General features: G+C 40.0%; 1 protein-coding gene across 15 annotated transcripts in view; it reads left to right on the forward strand.

Annotated features, from left to right (window-relative positions):
* Window positions 1-16093, forward strand: part of CAMK1D (calcium/calmodulin dependent protein kinase ID) — a 498666-nt gene that overhangs the window by 322507 nt on the left and 160066 nt on the right. For all 15 annotated transcript variants that reach the window (XM_005564630.4, XM_005564633.5, XM_005564632.5 and 12 more), the window contains one exon: window positions 6356-6430. In XM_005564630.4, coding sequence (XP_005564687.1) covers window positions 6356-6430 — 75 coding nt within the window. The remainder of the gene's footprint in view (window positions 1-6355; window positions 6431-16093) is intronic.

Genomic DNA, 16093 nt, shown 5'->3' on the forward strand with positions numbered 1-16093 from the left:
TAATGTAGGTGGGTCAATGCCCATTACTAGAGAATAGCAATACCAAGGAAAGGGATTTTGTGATCTTTTCCTTCCTCTGAATACCTCATAATTGCTGCCATGGATGCCCTGGAGCTCAGTAAAATGATGGAATGGAAAAAGTGAGAAATGCTGAACTTTTTTTCTCCTCTCCTCTTTTGTGCTTTTCTTTTTCTTTTTCTTTTTTTAAAAATTTTCCACATTTGCCATGGAGTTAAAATTGTAGATCCTTGAACTGGGGAACATGAGGGTGGAGGGGAAGATGTTACTCTCACTCCACAGAAGCACATGTCGTCAGTAGCAGGCTGACCCTTTGGGTCCTGATGTTCCCTTACAAAGCCTGGGGGCTTTGTAACAGGGTCTGCTTGTACATTTGGTATCAGTTATTTTTTATGCATGAATTAATTTGAAAATGTTTTATTGGCTTTTTCTGGAGTTTTCTTGCTTGGCTGTCAGTTACTGTATGGGCAGAAGTCTGCTTCAGTGCCCATGTGCTATTTTCCCATTCAACTTGACTCTCTCTGCCTGGACCCACTTCCCTCTATCCATTTCTGTGCATTATTGGAGATTATGGAGGTTTTCATGTAGGTTACCATATAAACCATTTTCTCTCTGTATATAGATGTGTCAGCTCATGCTTACTTTGGGCCTGGTAAATGGTAAGTGATGAAAGTTAAGTTGAGGTTCTTTTTATCACCTGAAGTTGTTTTCAGTGACATTATTATGGCTTTGAATTATGCACATTTCAGGACATTTTGCTGTTTCAGAGTCAACATCCCTTATGGATGAAGATCCTCTTGGCCATACTTTGGAAAGAGTGTTGACCTCTGGGATTTAACTGTGCAAGTTGACAGAATCTCCATTTTCGATTTGCCTATAACTGACATCTCTGCCTCTTTTCTCTGTTCACTTGATTCTCTTTTTTGATGACACTAGCAGATATGGGCTAAGGAGAGGCTCTTTCTGATTACTCTGGACTTCTCCCTATTCCTTCTGCTTTTCAACATCTCTTTTTCTGGTTCAGTTTGACCTACTAGAATTTCATCTGTTAGGATGTTTACAACCAAGTATCTTGAGCACATCCACTGGATTCAAGATAATTCAAGAAATCTCTGCACCCACAGAAGTGGGTATTATATTGTTAATGATGGCATATTAATACTTTGACTTTAGATGTTATAATTTTATAGAAATAACTGAATTTATATGAGCTCTTGGATATTCTCATAACTTAAGTTATAGCGTAATTGCTTTAACATGGGCTTGGGAGTGAGAATAGACTTAGATTGAATCTCAGCAATGACAATTATGAATTCTGTAATCTTGGAATACTTACTTAGCCTTGTGGGATCTTAGTCTCCTTCCTCATTTTCTCCTCTTTTAAAAATTGAGAAAGTAATACCTACTTCATAGACTTGTTGTTAATAGTAAATGAAATAATTAAAAATACTTAACATAGTCTTAACACATAGTTAACAATAAATGGTATAATACAACAGCAATGTAAGCAAGGCCTAACAAAAGTTATAAAACTAGCTCATCACTAGGTTTAGATTTGTGACATCCCAGGGGACTGAGGAAATTGCACTTATCACAGAAAAGTCACAGCTGAAATGTTTAAGAAAACAATGTAAGAGAGGTTGTCAAAATTCCCAAACATATAAAGGGTAGAAGATGAGCTCTATAGACTGGAAAGCTTGACTTCAATGCACAGCAAAATTCTGGAACAAAAAATTAAGCAGATGGTTTGTGATCATTTAGTAAAGACTGTAGTGGTTGCTAGGAGCTAACATGGGTTTACTAAGAACAAATCTTCCCAAACATCCCATTTCCCTTTTAAATAGTATTATGTGATGTGTAGGGCTGAGGAATTCTACTTCTGCAAAGCATCTAATTGTCTCCTTATGGATGGCATGGTAAAACACAGGCTAGATGATAGTACTGCTAGGTTTGCAGCTAGACAGCAATCGAAGCCAGCTGATTAATGTCATGGTTATCTTGATGGGGTCTCTGGTGGAATACCATGGAGCTCTGACATGTAACCTTCCATTTAAAATTTTAATTAGGAATTTGAATGAAGACACATGGGATGGATATGTACCAAATACACAGATGGCCCAAAGTTGGGAGGGATAATAAGAGCAATAGATGAGTCAATCAGCATTCAGAACACTGCTGATCATCTGAAACGCTGCATGGAATCCAGAATGATTGGATTTAATGAAGCTAAAGGTGAAGACATTAAGCTCTCACAATATCAACCCGAGTAAGAAAGGAGATTGTGTTTGCTAGAAGTTCAAATTAAAATGATCTGGCGATTTAATTGGCCCTAAACTGGATGTTCAGTAATTAACTATGTGCCATGCTCTTTGTTTGGCACTGGGGTGACAGTAGTGAAACAGTAAAAAATCCCTAGCTACCTGGAGTTTGTATTCTGTGTGTGCCAGTGGTTGTGCAGTGGTTCAAAACTACAACAATGAACTTGTTAGGTTTTATTGGTAGAAGTGTAATATCCAGCTCGTGATGGTTACTAGTTCTACTTTCCTTTTTTTTTTGAGACAGAGTTTTGCTCCTGTTGCCCAGGCTGGAGTGCAATGGCACGATCTCGGCTCACTGCAGCCTCCGCCTCCCAGGTTCAAACGATTGTCCTGCCTCAGCCTCCAAGTAGCTGGGATTACAGGCACGTACCACCATGCCCAGCTAATTTTTGTAGTTTTAGTAGGGATGGGGTTTTCACCGTGTTGACCAGGCTGGTCTCGGACTCCTGACATCAAGTGACCTGCCCACCTCGGCCTCCCAGAGTGCTGGGATTACAGCCGTGAGCCACTGTGCCTGGCCTCTACTTTACTATTTAATACCAGATTCATGATACTGTGTTTTATCCTGGGATCGGTATTTCCAGATCTGAATGCTAGAGTCTGGACAAATGAGTGACGATAGAGCAATGAGAAGACTATAAACCATATTGTAGGAAGATTGGTCAGCGATGAGAACACTAAGCAGAGGCATTATGTCCCTCAAATCTGTGCAGGATATGTGGAAAGAAGGTGGAAGCTAGTTCTCTGTTGGTCCTAGGAGTCATTACTAATGACCAGGAAGCTGATCTCTGGTAAACGTGAGACAGACTGCCTGAGAAGTGTTCTAGCTCCAGCCTCTGCATGAGCACCAGGAGGACTGAGGCTGCCTTTCTTGTGTCTCGCTCTCCACCAAATTCAGAGTACCTAGGACCGTGCCTGGTACAGGGCAGGCACCCAACAGATATTTATTGAATGAATGATGAAAAGAGGGAATTGAACATGAAGTGAGCCTTTGCATGGAATAAGGCCCTCAGTTGGTGCTTGTGCCCTAGTCCTCAATGCATGGATAGTCATATGGCATTTTTTGAAAATAACTCATGCACTGAAATAATGTTAAAACTTTACGTTCAGCTTTGCATATTGTAAGGAATGTGAGGGTGGAATAAAGTACCTGAGAACAGATGTGGGAGGCCAGAATAATTTTTTTTAACCACGTTTGAACAGCTCCAAGTTAATTAAACCACTTTTCTTAAGAGACATTAAGAGGCCATTTTTGGATTTATTTGAAATTTCTCAAGTATGCTTATTCAAACATTACTCATTCCAGCTCAACTCCCATCATCTTCTTGAGGCCTTCTTCATAATTCTGACCCATTCAGGGCTTTGCTTTCTGTGAACTTAAAGGCAATTCTACAGATTTTAGCATTTGATTCTTTTCTAATTTCTTCCTGAGTTTCTCTGCCTAGATGATAAGCTTTTTGATAGCAAAACTTTATTTTTTATTTTTCTTTTCTTCCAGACACATAGCAGAAACGCAGCAAATGACAATTGCTTGATTGGTCGATGGAGAGATATTAATAAAGTGTCTTTCCAGCCACTGTGAAACTGCTATTTTGATTGTCCCTGCTGTGTGCAATACTTCTTTGGAACGCTGCAATGAATTAAAAGCAATTTCTAGTCAGCACTCATGTAAGACATAGCGGGTTAAATAGGCTTTAATTCTCTGTCCCTTATATCAAAGGAGGGGACTGTAGTCCTAATTTATTGGGGTCTGCCGCGTTGGCTAGGCAAGTGCTTTGTATAGACTTAATTCTTTGTGTTATTGTTGAATCTGAATGAATGACTGAACTCTGGGACTCAGACAGCCTTCTTGACTCAACCTCCAAGGCAAGCTAGGGCTGCAGGTGCCAATCTCTAAACCCAATTTAGAGATTGAGTGATGTAAGCAGAGTGATTGGATTTAGCACATGAAAATGCAGCTTGCCCAGTTACATCTGAATTTCAGATAAACAACCACGCAGTACTTGGGACGTACTTAAACTGCAGAAGTATTCACCATGTTGCTACAATTCAGATGTAACTGTGTGCCAGGCATTTTCTCTGGCCACTCTTCATATAATCCCATTCCTCCTATTTTTCCAGAAATCTAGGCTCTTCATTAACTCTCAAATGAGCTGGACTAAAAGAAAATGTTTATGACCATGTGATTGATTCTAATGGCAAATTACAACAATTTTTCCAAAAAGGGAAAATCTACATAATGCCTACTTTTTGTGGGCATATTCTTTTAGGTATATCCAGTAGTGATAATGCCATGATTTGTAGCATCTTGATAGTCTCAAGTTAAGCTCTCTCGGTTTCGTTGGTGGCATAGTTTATTTGGTTCATATGCTATATGGCTGATAGTATCTTGCTCAGGCTGTGTAGAAACTATGGCTGACAAATAATTAGACTCTATTCTTTGGAATCAGGTGGAATGTGAATTTAGTATAATCTATTGTTTTAGCTCCTACAAAACAACTGCATTAACTACTACGAGCTATAGAATTCAAAGGAAAGCCTTAGCAGCCTTTGTTAATTATCTTGTTCTCTTTCATCTCAAAAGGAAGGTAATAGTCTTGTTTGCTTTCCACCTTATAAACTTCTTTTTGCAGGGAAGGCATCACACATTTAGGAAAATGGTTTCCCTTTTTCCTAACTAAATAAGGTTTCTTGCTGTTTAGTGGCAACAGCCTTTCAATATCATTCATTCATTCAGCAAGCATTTATTAAGCAGATTTGTGCTAGGCACCAGGAGCAACCAAAATGAATAATGTAGTTCTAGCTTTCAAGAGGGTCACAAGAATCCGCATGTTATGTGCTTGTCTTTAAATGGTTCAGCAGTCATTTCAATGAGAGGCTTATGGTAAGAGCTAATTATCTCCTTGAGTAATGAAATATTTTTTTTTCTGTCCAGTGCTTTAAATAATATCAAGCCTTACATTCTGAGCAGAAACTGCTCTTCATGGATAGTGCCAAGGGCTAGAATTCGGCTGTTTCCTTCTGCCCTGGTTCTTTAGTTAGGACGTAGTTGTTCAGAGTGGGGTCTGCAGGTCAGCAGCACCGGTATCTCCTGGGAGCTGGTTGGAAACGCAGCCTCCAAGGCCCCAACCAAACCTGCTGACTCAGGGCCTGCAGTGGAGCCAGATCCCCAGGCGATTCATTTGCACGTTGAAGTTTGAGCAGCGCTGGTCTAATACGGTATTTCTCCAGCTCCAGTTTGCACGTGTAGATTATCTCAGCATCTTATTACAATACTGATTTCTGGGCTCTGCCCTCAACTTGTATACTCTGTGCTTGTCGTAGGGCCTGAGAATTTGCATTTCTACTAAGCTCTTTGGAGATAGTGGTGCTGCCTGTTTGAGAACCACACTTTGAGTAGCACTGATCTAGTTTGCTTGGGAAGCTGAAGTGACATTTGGTAGTGGGGTGGAGTGGGGGGACATGAACCCCAATGAGGGAGTCAGGTTGGTTTTTTTTCCTTACACTGGACCCGTGAACATGCCAGAGAAACTGTTCCCTAGAACATATATATTCTCCAGTGTCTTACCAGGTCTCCCTGCTCCCTGACATATGCCTGTCATGGGGGACAGATTTTCATATGATTAAGTGGTCAGGCAAGTCCATAATGGCCACTGGGAGACAACACAAGAGGGAACGATTCTGCGCAGCGGCCCAGCCCTCTGAGTTGGGCCCTACAAGATAATAGGATGTGGGCAGGTTTGGCCCGTTTCTGGGATTCACGTGAAGCAACAATAGTTAATCCACTCTTGCTAAACTGTAGGGTATTGAGCCTTAGGAACGAAGAGGAGTGGAGATCAGGGAAGAACTGTTAGGAAATGGGTCTGGAAAAAGTTTGGGGGTAAGATCCTGAAGTCTGAAATGTTTTTGTTCGCGAGTTTGGATTCTGTTTTGTAACTTTTTGCTACAATGCTGTCTGTTCTGAAACGTTTTCCTATCTAAATGTACTTACTATTTTGTGTGTCTATTTTTTTTTTCAGGATTAAGCATGAAAATATTGTTGCCCTGGAAGACATTTATGAAAGCCCAAATCACTTGTACTTGGTCATGCAGCTGTAAGTACCTTGTTTGACTGATGAGTTTTGAACCAATTTGCAAACTCCAATGTCTAAAGCGATCAGGTGGGAAAAGAAATGACTGAAGTGGGCCAGGTAAGGCAGTAGGGAGCAGGCCTGTGGGATAGTAGAGAGGCCCGTATCCAACTAAAGATGGTGGGCTGCCCACAGGAGTCTACAGGCCTCCCTTGAACCAGCCTACAGCTGCTGGGCTGGACTAATAACCTAGAGCCTCAGCAGTGAATGTGATGTTCCTGCTGCAGGATGTCTGTATTGCCTTCTAATATGTCAGGGCCAAATGTGGCTGCCTGAAGACACTTCAGTGGGCCCACTGTAAGGTACACTTTGCTCCTGTCTCTAGGAGAAACTCCCACCCTTGTCATCCTTTCCAGGGATGCCGGGGGAGGGAAGCAGATGGTAACTGTGTATACCCATTTCTTCCCTTGTACTCTTCCTTTGACAGATAAGAGCACATGTGATTGAAAAGGGAATTTGCGCCAGACGTAAGAGAAGTATAATTGGCGTCAGACCATGACATTATCCCCCTCATTAGGTTATTTTTGCTTTCCATTAACACTGGAGATTACTAAAAGAGGGAAGAAATCAGAAAGCCAGATATTCGAATAGAGACTTTACTTGAACTTGTATTTTTAAAAATTTAAACTGAAATTAGCCTCCCTGCCTGCATAAGTGCTTTACTCTAAGCAATATGGTTCCTAGGAATATCCCAGGGCTGCATTGAGTAGAATTAACTGATAGAAACTGTGTCAGAATATTATGCTTTAACCATTACCTGAATGAATAAATGCTGGAACATCATATGATTAAGTTTACCAACTGAGGAGATTTTTGTTGAAGATTAGAATATAGACTTAATTTCATGATTTATTAATGATTTTCAGACTTGGGATTGTCAAGGGTGTGTAGAATTCGTGATTAGGCTCACAATTTCTTTTCCATAGATTCTTATTTTCCTTATGAATGTTTAAACAACACAGTAACTTGGGATCATGTTAGGATGCAAATAAGTGTTCATCGGTGCATTTAGTTAACCTTTCATGATCTTCAAAATATTTTTGTAGGTTATGATATTTTTGTATAAATATTTTAAAGCTGTCTATGCCAGAAGCATATGTATTATTGCTCTCTGTCAAATGGCAGTTCTAGGTGGTGACTAGCAGTTTTAGAGATTTATACGTTATAGTCAGCCGTGGTATAAGTCAAAGAAGTTTTTTGACTGGTTGGTTCCATGTTAACTCGAGTTACCTTTTCTAGTTCCTTGTTCTTTTCTAGTTCCTTGTTCTTCTCTTTGTGTTACAATTTGCTGTATTTCTGGTTTTTCCTAGAGAGCACTAGTTCTCCCCAAATTTGGGAGCATGCCCTAGAAGTTCTTGTGACTTTGCTTTATGCAAAGTATGCTCTATAAAGATGCAAGTGCATCACTTTCTCATCAAATATCATTGCATAATTGGAATATTATGAGATTTCAGTGGCGACCAAATGCCCCGCAAAATGTTAGCTGTGTATTTAAATGTGTGCTTTTTCACTGGTAATGCAAAAACTGCTAATACTCAAATCCAAAGTTATATGGATCTACTTGGTTAAGTTTTGTGTTTGTGGAACTATAACCAAATATCAGTTAAAGCACCTCAAATGTGTCCACCTCGGCTCTGCCTCTTATTAGCCGGGTGAACTGGGGCAAATAACTGGGCTTCTCTGAGTATCAGTTTCCATAATGGGAAAATGGGGATAATATTTTCGTTAGAGGATTATAGTGAGTAGTGAAGGAGAAAAGTGTAGTAAGTAATCTCACAATAATAGGTCTTCAGTATATGTGGTTTCTCTATGGATATCTGTATCATTTCATCACTGTGTCTCTACAGATGGTCTTTAATTTTATAAGGTAATGTTCAAGCTGATTTAGAATTTGCCTTTCTAAGCAACTTGGGGTTGTATACTACCAACAAAAGTTATCGTAAATATGGGTTGACATAAAAACATAAGAATGTCTGGAGCAAAACCAACCTTAGAACAAAGCCTGGAAGTCATATGAGGACACCGCTATCCCTGCCCCTCCCTGAGCTTTTCTGTCAAGGAATTCCTCCCTCTTTTGTGTTACAAAAAAAAAAAAAAAAAAAAAAAAAAAAAAAACAAAAAACAACACCTCATTGGCCCAGCATGGTGGCTCACACCTGTAATCCCCGCACTTTGGGAGGCCAGAGGCAGGCAGATCATTTGAAGTCAGGAGTTCAAGACCAGCTTGGCCAACATGGTGAAACCCCATCTCTACTAAAAATATAAAAATTAGCTGTGCATGGTGTCAGGCACCTGTAGTCGCAGCTACTCAAGAGAAAGAGACTGAGGCAGGAAAATCGTTTGAGCCCGAAAGGCAGAGGTTGCAATGAGCTGAGGTCGTGCCACTGCACTCCAGCCTGGGTGACAGAGCGCAAGACTCTGTCTCGAAACAAAAAACAAAACACCTCATTAATGTGAACCACACTCATTAAGAATTTTTAGTAATTCAGAGAGGAATTAGGGTGGGATTAACTGTTGGGGGGCACTGTATGAGATTTGTCAGGCCAATTAATCACAAAATCCAGTTTAGAGGCAATGAATGTTTGAATTACCTAAGTAAAAAAATTATGCACAGCAGTAAGCAGTTCAGAAGCTGTGTTTACGCAAAAAATTAGATATGCTAATTTTTAAGTGTTAAATTGTATTCTTTTTTCATTGGTTCTCATTACTTTATAAAAATCAACTTTTTGGGGGTATCATTTACATACAAGTTACTGTATCCATTTAAATGGACAATTCAGATGAACATGACAGAATTATACCCATAAAGCCACCACCACAGTCAAGAGACAGAAAATTTCCATGCCACTCAAGACTCCTTGGGCCCCTTTGAAGTCTTCTCTTCCTCATTCATGACCCTAGTCAACCAGTGACCTACTTTACTTACTAGAGGTTATTTTATATTTTATAAAATATCGTATAAATTGACTTATATAGTATATACCCTTTTGTGTCTGGCTTATTTCATTAATTATTATTTTGACATTCATCCATGTAGCATGTCTCAGTGGTTCATTCCTTTTTATTACTGAGTAGTATTCCATTGTTATGAATATTACACATGTTTTAAACTTTTGTATTTATCGACACTTGGGTGGTTTCCAGTTTGGGGACTCTGATGGGTGAAGTTGCTGTGGACATTCATGTACAGGTCTTTGCGTGCATGCATGTTTGAGTAAAGACCTAGGAGTGGAATGAGTGCATCATATGGTAGATATTGTGTTCAACTTTTTAATAAACTGCCTGACAGTTTTCCAAAGTGGTTGTACCATCTTGCCTTCTTTTTTTGGCCAGCAGTATATGTCAGTTCCTGATGCTCTGCATTCTTGCTAGTCCTTGAGATTTTCACTTTTAGCCATGCTAATGGGGTGTAGTGATATCGCAGGGTGGTTTTAATTTGCATTTCTCGATGATGAATCATGTTGATCATCTTTTTATGCCCTGATTGGCCACTTGTATATCTTCTTTTATAAAGTATCTGTTCAGATCTTTCGCTCAGTCTTTATTGGATTATCATCACATTATTGGGTTGAAAGTGTTCTTTATGTAGTCCATAGTTTGTCAGATACACGTAATACGAATATTTTCTTCCATTTTGTAGCTTGCTTTGCTGTTTTTTTTAATGGTTCCTTTTTCAAAAATTCATTGAAATATAATTTACATACTACACAATTCACCCATAAGGTGTACGATGAATTTTTTTTTTTTTTTTTTTTTTTTTTTAGACGGATTCTTGTCATTTTGCCCAGGCGTAGTGCAGTCGCATGATCTTGGCTCACTGCAACCTCTGCCTCCCGGGTTCAAGCAATTCTCCTAGCTCAGCCTCCAGAGTAGCTGGGATTATGGGCACCCGCCACCATGCCCAGCTATTTTTTGTATTTTTTGGTAGAGATGGGGTTTCACCATGTTGGTTAGGCTGGTCTTGAACTCCTGATCTCAGGTGATCCACCCACCTTAGCCTCCCAAAGTGCTGGGATTACAGGCGTGAGCCACCGCACCCGGCCCGAAATGTTTTTTAGTATAGTCACAGGGTTATGCAACCATCACTGCAACCTAATTTTAGGGACATTTTTGTCCCTCTAAAAGAAACCCTATACTCATTAGCAATCACTCTCAATTCCTCACTCCCTCAGTCTCTTGTGACTACTTATTTTTGGTCCCTATGGATTTGCCTATTTTAGACTTTTCATATGAATGGAATTATACAATATGTGATCTTTTCGTGACTGGATTCTCTCTCTCAGCTTATTGATTGCAAGATTAATCCATATTGTGTTGTGTATCAGTACTTCATTCCTTTTTATTACCAAATAATATTTTATTATCTGGATATATCACATTTTGTTTCTCTATTTTTCAGTTGATGGACATTTAGGTTATCTCACTTTTTGGCTAATATGGATAATGATGCAGGCATTTTCATGTACAGGTTTTTTTGTGGACTTGCTTTCATTTCCCTTGGGTATATACCTAGGAGTGAAATTGCCGGGTCGAATGACAGCTCTTGTTTTAACATTCTGAGGAGTCATCAAACTATTTTCCAGAATGACTGTACCATTTTACAATCCCATGAGCAACGTATGGGGATTCCAACTTCTCTACATCCTTATTAACATTTACTCTCTGTCTTTTTGATGATAGCCATCCTGTGGGTGTGAAGTGGCATCTTGAGATTTCGGTTTGTATTTTCCTGATAACTAACGATTTTGAACATCTTTTCCCATGTTAGCCACTTACATATCTTCTTTGGAGATATATAGATATTCAAATCCTTTATCCTTTGTAAAACTGATTTTTCTTTTATTGTTGTATTGTAAGACTGCCTTATATATTTTATATACAAATGTCTTACCAGACATATGATTTGCAAATGTATTCCCCTATTCTGTAGATTGTCTTTGTACTTTCTTGATAGTATCATTTACAGCACAAAAGTTTTTTAACTTTGAGGTGGTCTTGTTTATTTTTTCTTTTGTTGCTTATGTTTTTTGTGTTATACTAAGAAGCAATCACCTAATTCTTTTTATCTTCTTTTTTTTTTTTTTGAGATGGAGTCTCGCTCTGTCGCCCAGGCTGGAGTGCAGTGGTGCAATCTTGGCTTACTGCAAGCTCTGCCTCCCTGGTTCATGCCATTCTCCTGCCTCAGCCTCCTGAGTAACTGGGACTTCAGGGGCCTGCCACCATGCCTGGCTAATTTTTTGTGCTTTTAGTAGAGACGGGTTTCACCATGTTGGCCAGGATGGTCTCGGTCTCCTGACCTCGTGATCCGCCCATCTTGGCCTCCCAAAGTGCTGGGATTACAGGTGTGAGCTACCACACCTGACCACTATCACCTAATTCGTAATGGTACCTTTTGAAAAGGAAAGTGGTGATAATGTTCTTTTTTTTTTTTTTTTTTTTTGGTGGTGATAATGTTCATTTTTTTAATGGCTTGTGCTTTTTGTGTCCTGTGTTAAAAGTCTTTGCCTGTGCAAATAATTTTTTCCTCTGGACATTACATAATTTTAGCTTTTCTTTTCTTTTCTTTTCTTGAGATGGTGTCTTGCTCTGTTGCCCATGCCTGAGTACAGTGACGCAATCTCGGCTCACTGCAACCTCTGCCTCCCGGGTTCAAGTGATTCTCCTGCCTCAGCTTCCCAAGTAGCTGGGGTTACAGGTGTGCACCACCATGCCCAGCTAATTTTTCGTGTGTGTGTTTTTAGTAGAGACGGGGTTTCACCACGTTGGCCAGGCTGGTCCTGAACTCTTGACCTCAAGTGATCCGGCCGCCTTGGCCTCCCAAAGTGCTGGGATTACAGACGTGAGCCACTGTGCCTGGTCAACTTTTCTACCTAGGTATATTTCATGATTAATTTCAGGTTAATTTATATATATATAGTATGAAGTAATGACAGTATTCATTTTTGTCATAGGGCTATCCAGTTTTCAGCATCATTTGTTGTAAGTTCTTCAACTTTTTATTTTTTTTTCCTTACAATTGCTTTGGCTATTCTAGAGTATTTGTATTTTCATGTAAGTTTTAGAATAGACTTGCCTTTTTTTTTTTTTTTCTTAGAGTTTAGCTTTATTGTCCAGGCTCGGATGCAGTGGCACAATATTGGCTCACTGCAACTTCTGCCTCCTGGGTTCACGCAATTCTCGTGCCTCAGCCACCTGAGTAGCTGAGATTACAGGCGCCCGCAACCACGCCCAGGTGATTTTCTGTATTTTAGTAGAGATTTGGTTTCACCATCTTGCCCAGGCTCGTCTCGAACTCCTGAGCTCAGGCAATCCACCTGTCTTGGCCTCCCAAAGTGCTAAGATTATAGGTGTGAGCCACGGTGCCCAGCTGCCTTTTTTAATGCTTGTGGGAATTTTGTTTGGTCTTACAATGAATCCGTATATCAATTTGAGAACAGTTGACAGCTTAAAACACGTAGACTTTTGATTAATCAACGTAAGTGTTTTCATTTTATTTAGGTTTTTTATTGCTCTCAGTGACATTTTATAGTTTTCAGGATGTAGGTCTTCATATACTTGTTCAATTTATTTTGAAGTATTTTTTATTCTATTGTAAATGGATTTTTATTTCATTTTTCTGGTTGCTTGCTGCTAGCATATAAAAATATAATTGATTTTTGTGCATTAGTCTCTGACCTTGCTGAATTCGCTTACTAGTTCTAGTGTTGTTTTGTGGATTTCTTACCATTTTCTATCTCAATAATCATGTCATCTGAAATTTACATTGATTCTAGTTGTTCCCTAAAGGAATCCTATTTGGTAAAACTTTGATAGTTTAGTTCTAAATATTAAGTGTATTTTAATGGCGTAACAATATGTCTTTAAAATATTTTATGTTAGATATTTTGAAAATTCAAATTAGTCTCTCTTATTCCCTTTTTGCCTCCATTAGTTGTCTGAATGAGTATGAAAAGAAAAAAGCAATGACAGAAAGCCCTGGATATATCAGAATATAACACTACTAGGAAAAGTCTTTGGTTTGGTTTGAGGATTTTGTATCCTGTATTATTTTTGGTTGTTGTGTTTTTTGTTTTTGTTTGGCAAGGCTCAGTGGTTTATGCTCCTGATAATCCATCTGTTTTTCTTTTATTATTAAAAATTTTTTTTCAGTAGTTGAGGTCTCACTCTGTCACCCAGGCTGGAAGGCACTGGTGTTACCATATATCACTGCAGCCTCCAACTCCTGGGCTCAAGCGATTCTCCCACCTTAGCATCCTGAGTAGCTGGGACTGCAGGCAAGTGCCACCATGCCTGGCTAATTATTTTTACTTTTGTAGAGATGAGTCTTGCTGTGTTGTCCAGGCTGATCTCAAACCCCTGACCTCAAGCAGTCCTCCCAGTCTCCCAAAGTGTTGGGATTACACACGTGAGCCACTGCCCCTGGCCCCCATCTTTTCTGTCTGGGTCAGTGAGAAAGTGGAAAGAGTTTTTGTTTTTATTTTGTTTTTGTTTGACTAAAGAGCTTAGAAAGTCTTTAGCTTCTAAATATATGGGGAGGATCTAAAACACAACATTTTGGAGGACGGTATTTTACAATGTTTGTGCCTCAGGAAGTTTTAGTTTCATAGGAAACAGCATCGTGGGCACTGAGAGACAACAGGGGATGCGCTAGCACCTCAATATTATTACCTGTCTAATTGCTGTTTCAGTTCTGAGTATTGCAGTAGATTTGTTCCCATACTGCTGCAGCATGGGACTTAATTGTTTCCAGAAGTCTATATTTAAATTTTATTTGGGTTTTTGGAAAAATGCTTTTTTTTTTTTTTTTTCTTCAGAATTCTGTTTTTGAAACATTCTGCTTTAGATAGGAGGAAGTTATTATGACATTGGGAGAAGTGATAGATGGAAAGTCAGTTCATTCAGAATTTGTTTCTCATCTGACTTGACTTGTAGAATATTAATCCAGGGCGAGGCGCTGTGGCTCATGCCTGTAATCCCAGCATTTTGGGAGGCCGAGGCAGGTAGATCACGAGGTCAGGAGTTCAAGATCAGCCTGGTCAAGATGGTGAAACCCCGTCTCTACTAAAAATACAAAAATTAGCTAGGTGTGGTGGCAGGCACCTGTAATCCCAGCTACTCAGGAGGCTGAGGTAGGGAACTGCTTGAACCTGGGAGGTGGAGGTTGCAGTGAGCCGAGATCACGCCTCTGCACTCCAGCCTGGGCGACACAGCGAGACTCTATCTCAAAAAAAAGAAAGAAGAATATTAGTCCTTACATTTGGAGATGAGAAAGGGCACCGCCTCAACTCTTCCCCCTTCACAACTGTAACAACTTAGGAAGTAAAATAAACTTCAGGCTGATACAATGCAAAGGATAGATCAGAAATATTTTTTAAATGAAATAGATTATATTGCTGTGGAATTAGAACATATTTCCAATAAGACTTACATTTCCATATGTGGGTAACTCCTCAATTTGTACCTCCAGCCTGGAGCCCTGTCCAGAACTCTAAGCTTGTGTATCCAACTGTCTTCTCAGCAGTTCCACTTGGCCAGGTAATAAGCATCACTCACATACCAGATCCAAAATAAACTCTTGAATTTTCCACAAAATCTGCTTCTCCTGCTGTCTATCTCATCTTAGCAAATGGCAACTCCATTCTTCCAGTTGCCCAGGCCAAAAATCTGGAGTCATCCTTGACTTATCCTTTTCTCTTATACCCAACAATCCCATCCCTTGGCAAATCCTGTGGCCACCAGCTTCAGAATATACAACAAATGCAACCACTTCTCCTCATCTCTATGCCTACCACCCTGTTCCAAACCGCCATATAAAACATCTTTCTTCCCCCAATCCTACCCCCACTGTGCTGTTCCTTTTTAGTATGTTAGCCAGATCTTATCATGCCTTTGTTGAAAAACTCCCATTGGCTTCTCATCTTTGAGTCAAAGACAAAGTCATTATGGTGGCCTCCAGGGCCCTATGTGTCCTGGCTTCTGGAAACCTCTCTGACTTTCTGTCCCACCTTTCTCTCTCTCTTTCATTCAGCTGCAGCCTGTCTGGCTTCCTTGCAATTCCTCAAACATGCCAGACCTGCACTGCCATGGGGCCCTTGTTTCTGATATTCTTTCTGCTGGAATCACTTATTTTTTAAATGTTTTTTGTTTGTTTGTTTGTTTGTTTTGAGTTGGAGTTTCGCTCTTGTTGCCCAGGCTGGAGTGCAGTGGCGTGATCTTGGCTCACTGCAACCTCTGTCTCCCGGGTTCAAGCAATTCTCCTGTCTCAGCCTCCTGAGTAGCTGGAATTACAGGCACCTGCCACTACACCTGGCAAATTTTTGGTATTTTTAGTACAGACAGGGTTTCACCATGTTGGCCAGGCTGGTCTCAATTCCTGACCTCAGGTAATCCTCTCACCTTGGCCTCCCAAAGTGCTGGGTTTACAGGTGTGCGCCACCACCCCCAGCCAGAATCACTTACCTTAATGCCATCATGGAATAACGGAAATACGAGAATTTCTGCCAGTTGTCGCCTGTTCATTGAGATATACCCCAAGCTCCCCTGTATAAAATAGCAACTCCCACCACCACCTTGTGCCACACATACATTAATTCCTTATCCCCCTCCCCAGCTTTCTTTCTCTCTGTA

Source organism: Macaca fascicularis, chromosome 9, assembly GCF_037993035.2.
Source record: "Macaca fascicularis isolate 582-1 chromosome 9, T2T-MFA8v1.1".
In the NCBI taxonomy this organism is placed as follows: Eukaryota; Metazoa; Chordata; class Mammalia; order Primates; family Cercopithecidae; genus Macaca; species Macaca fascicularis.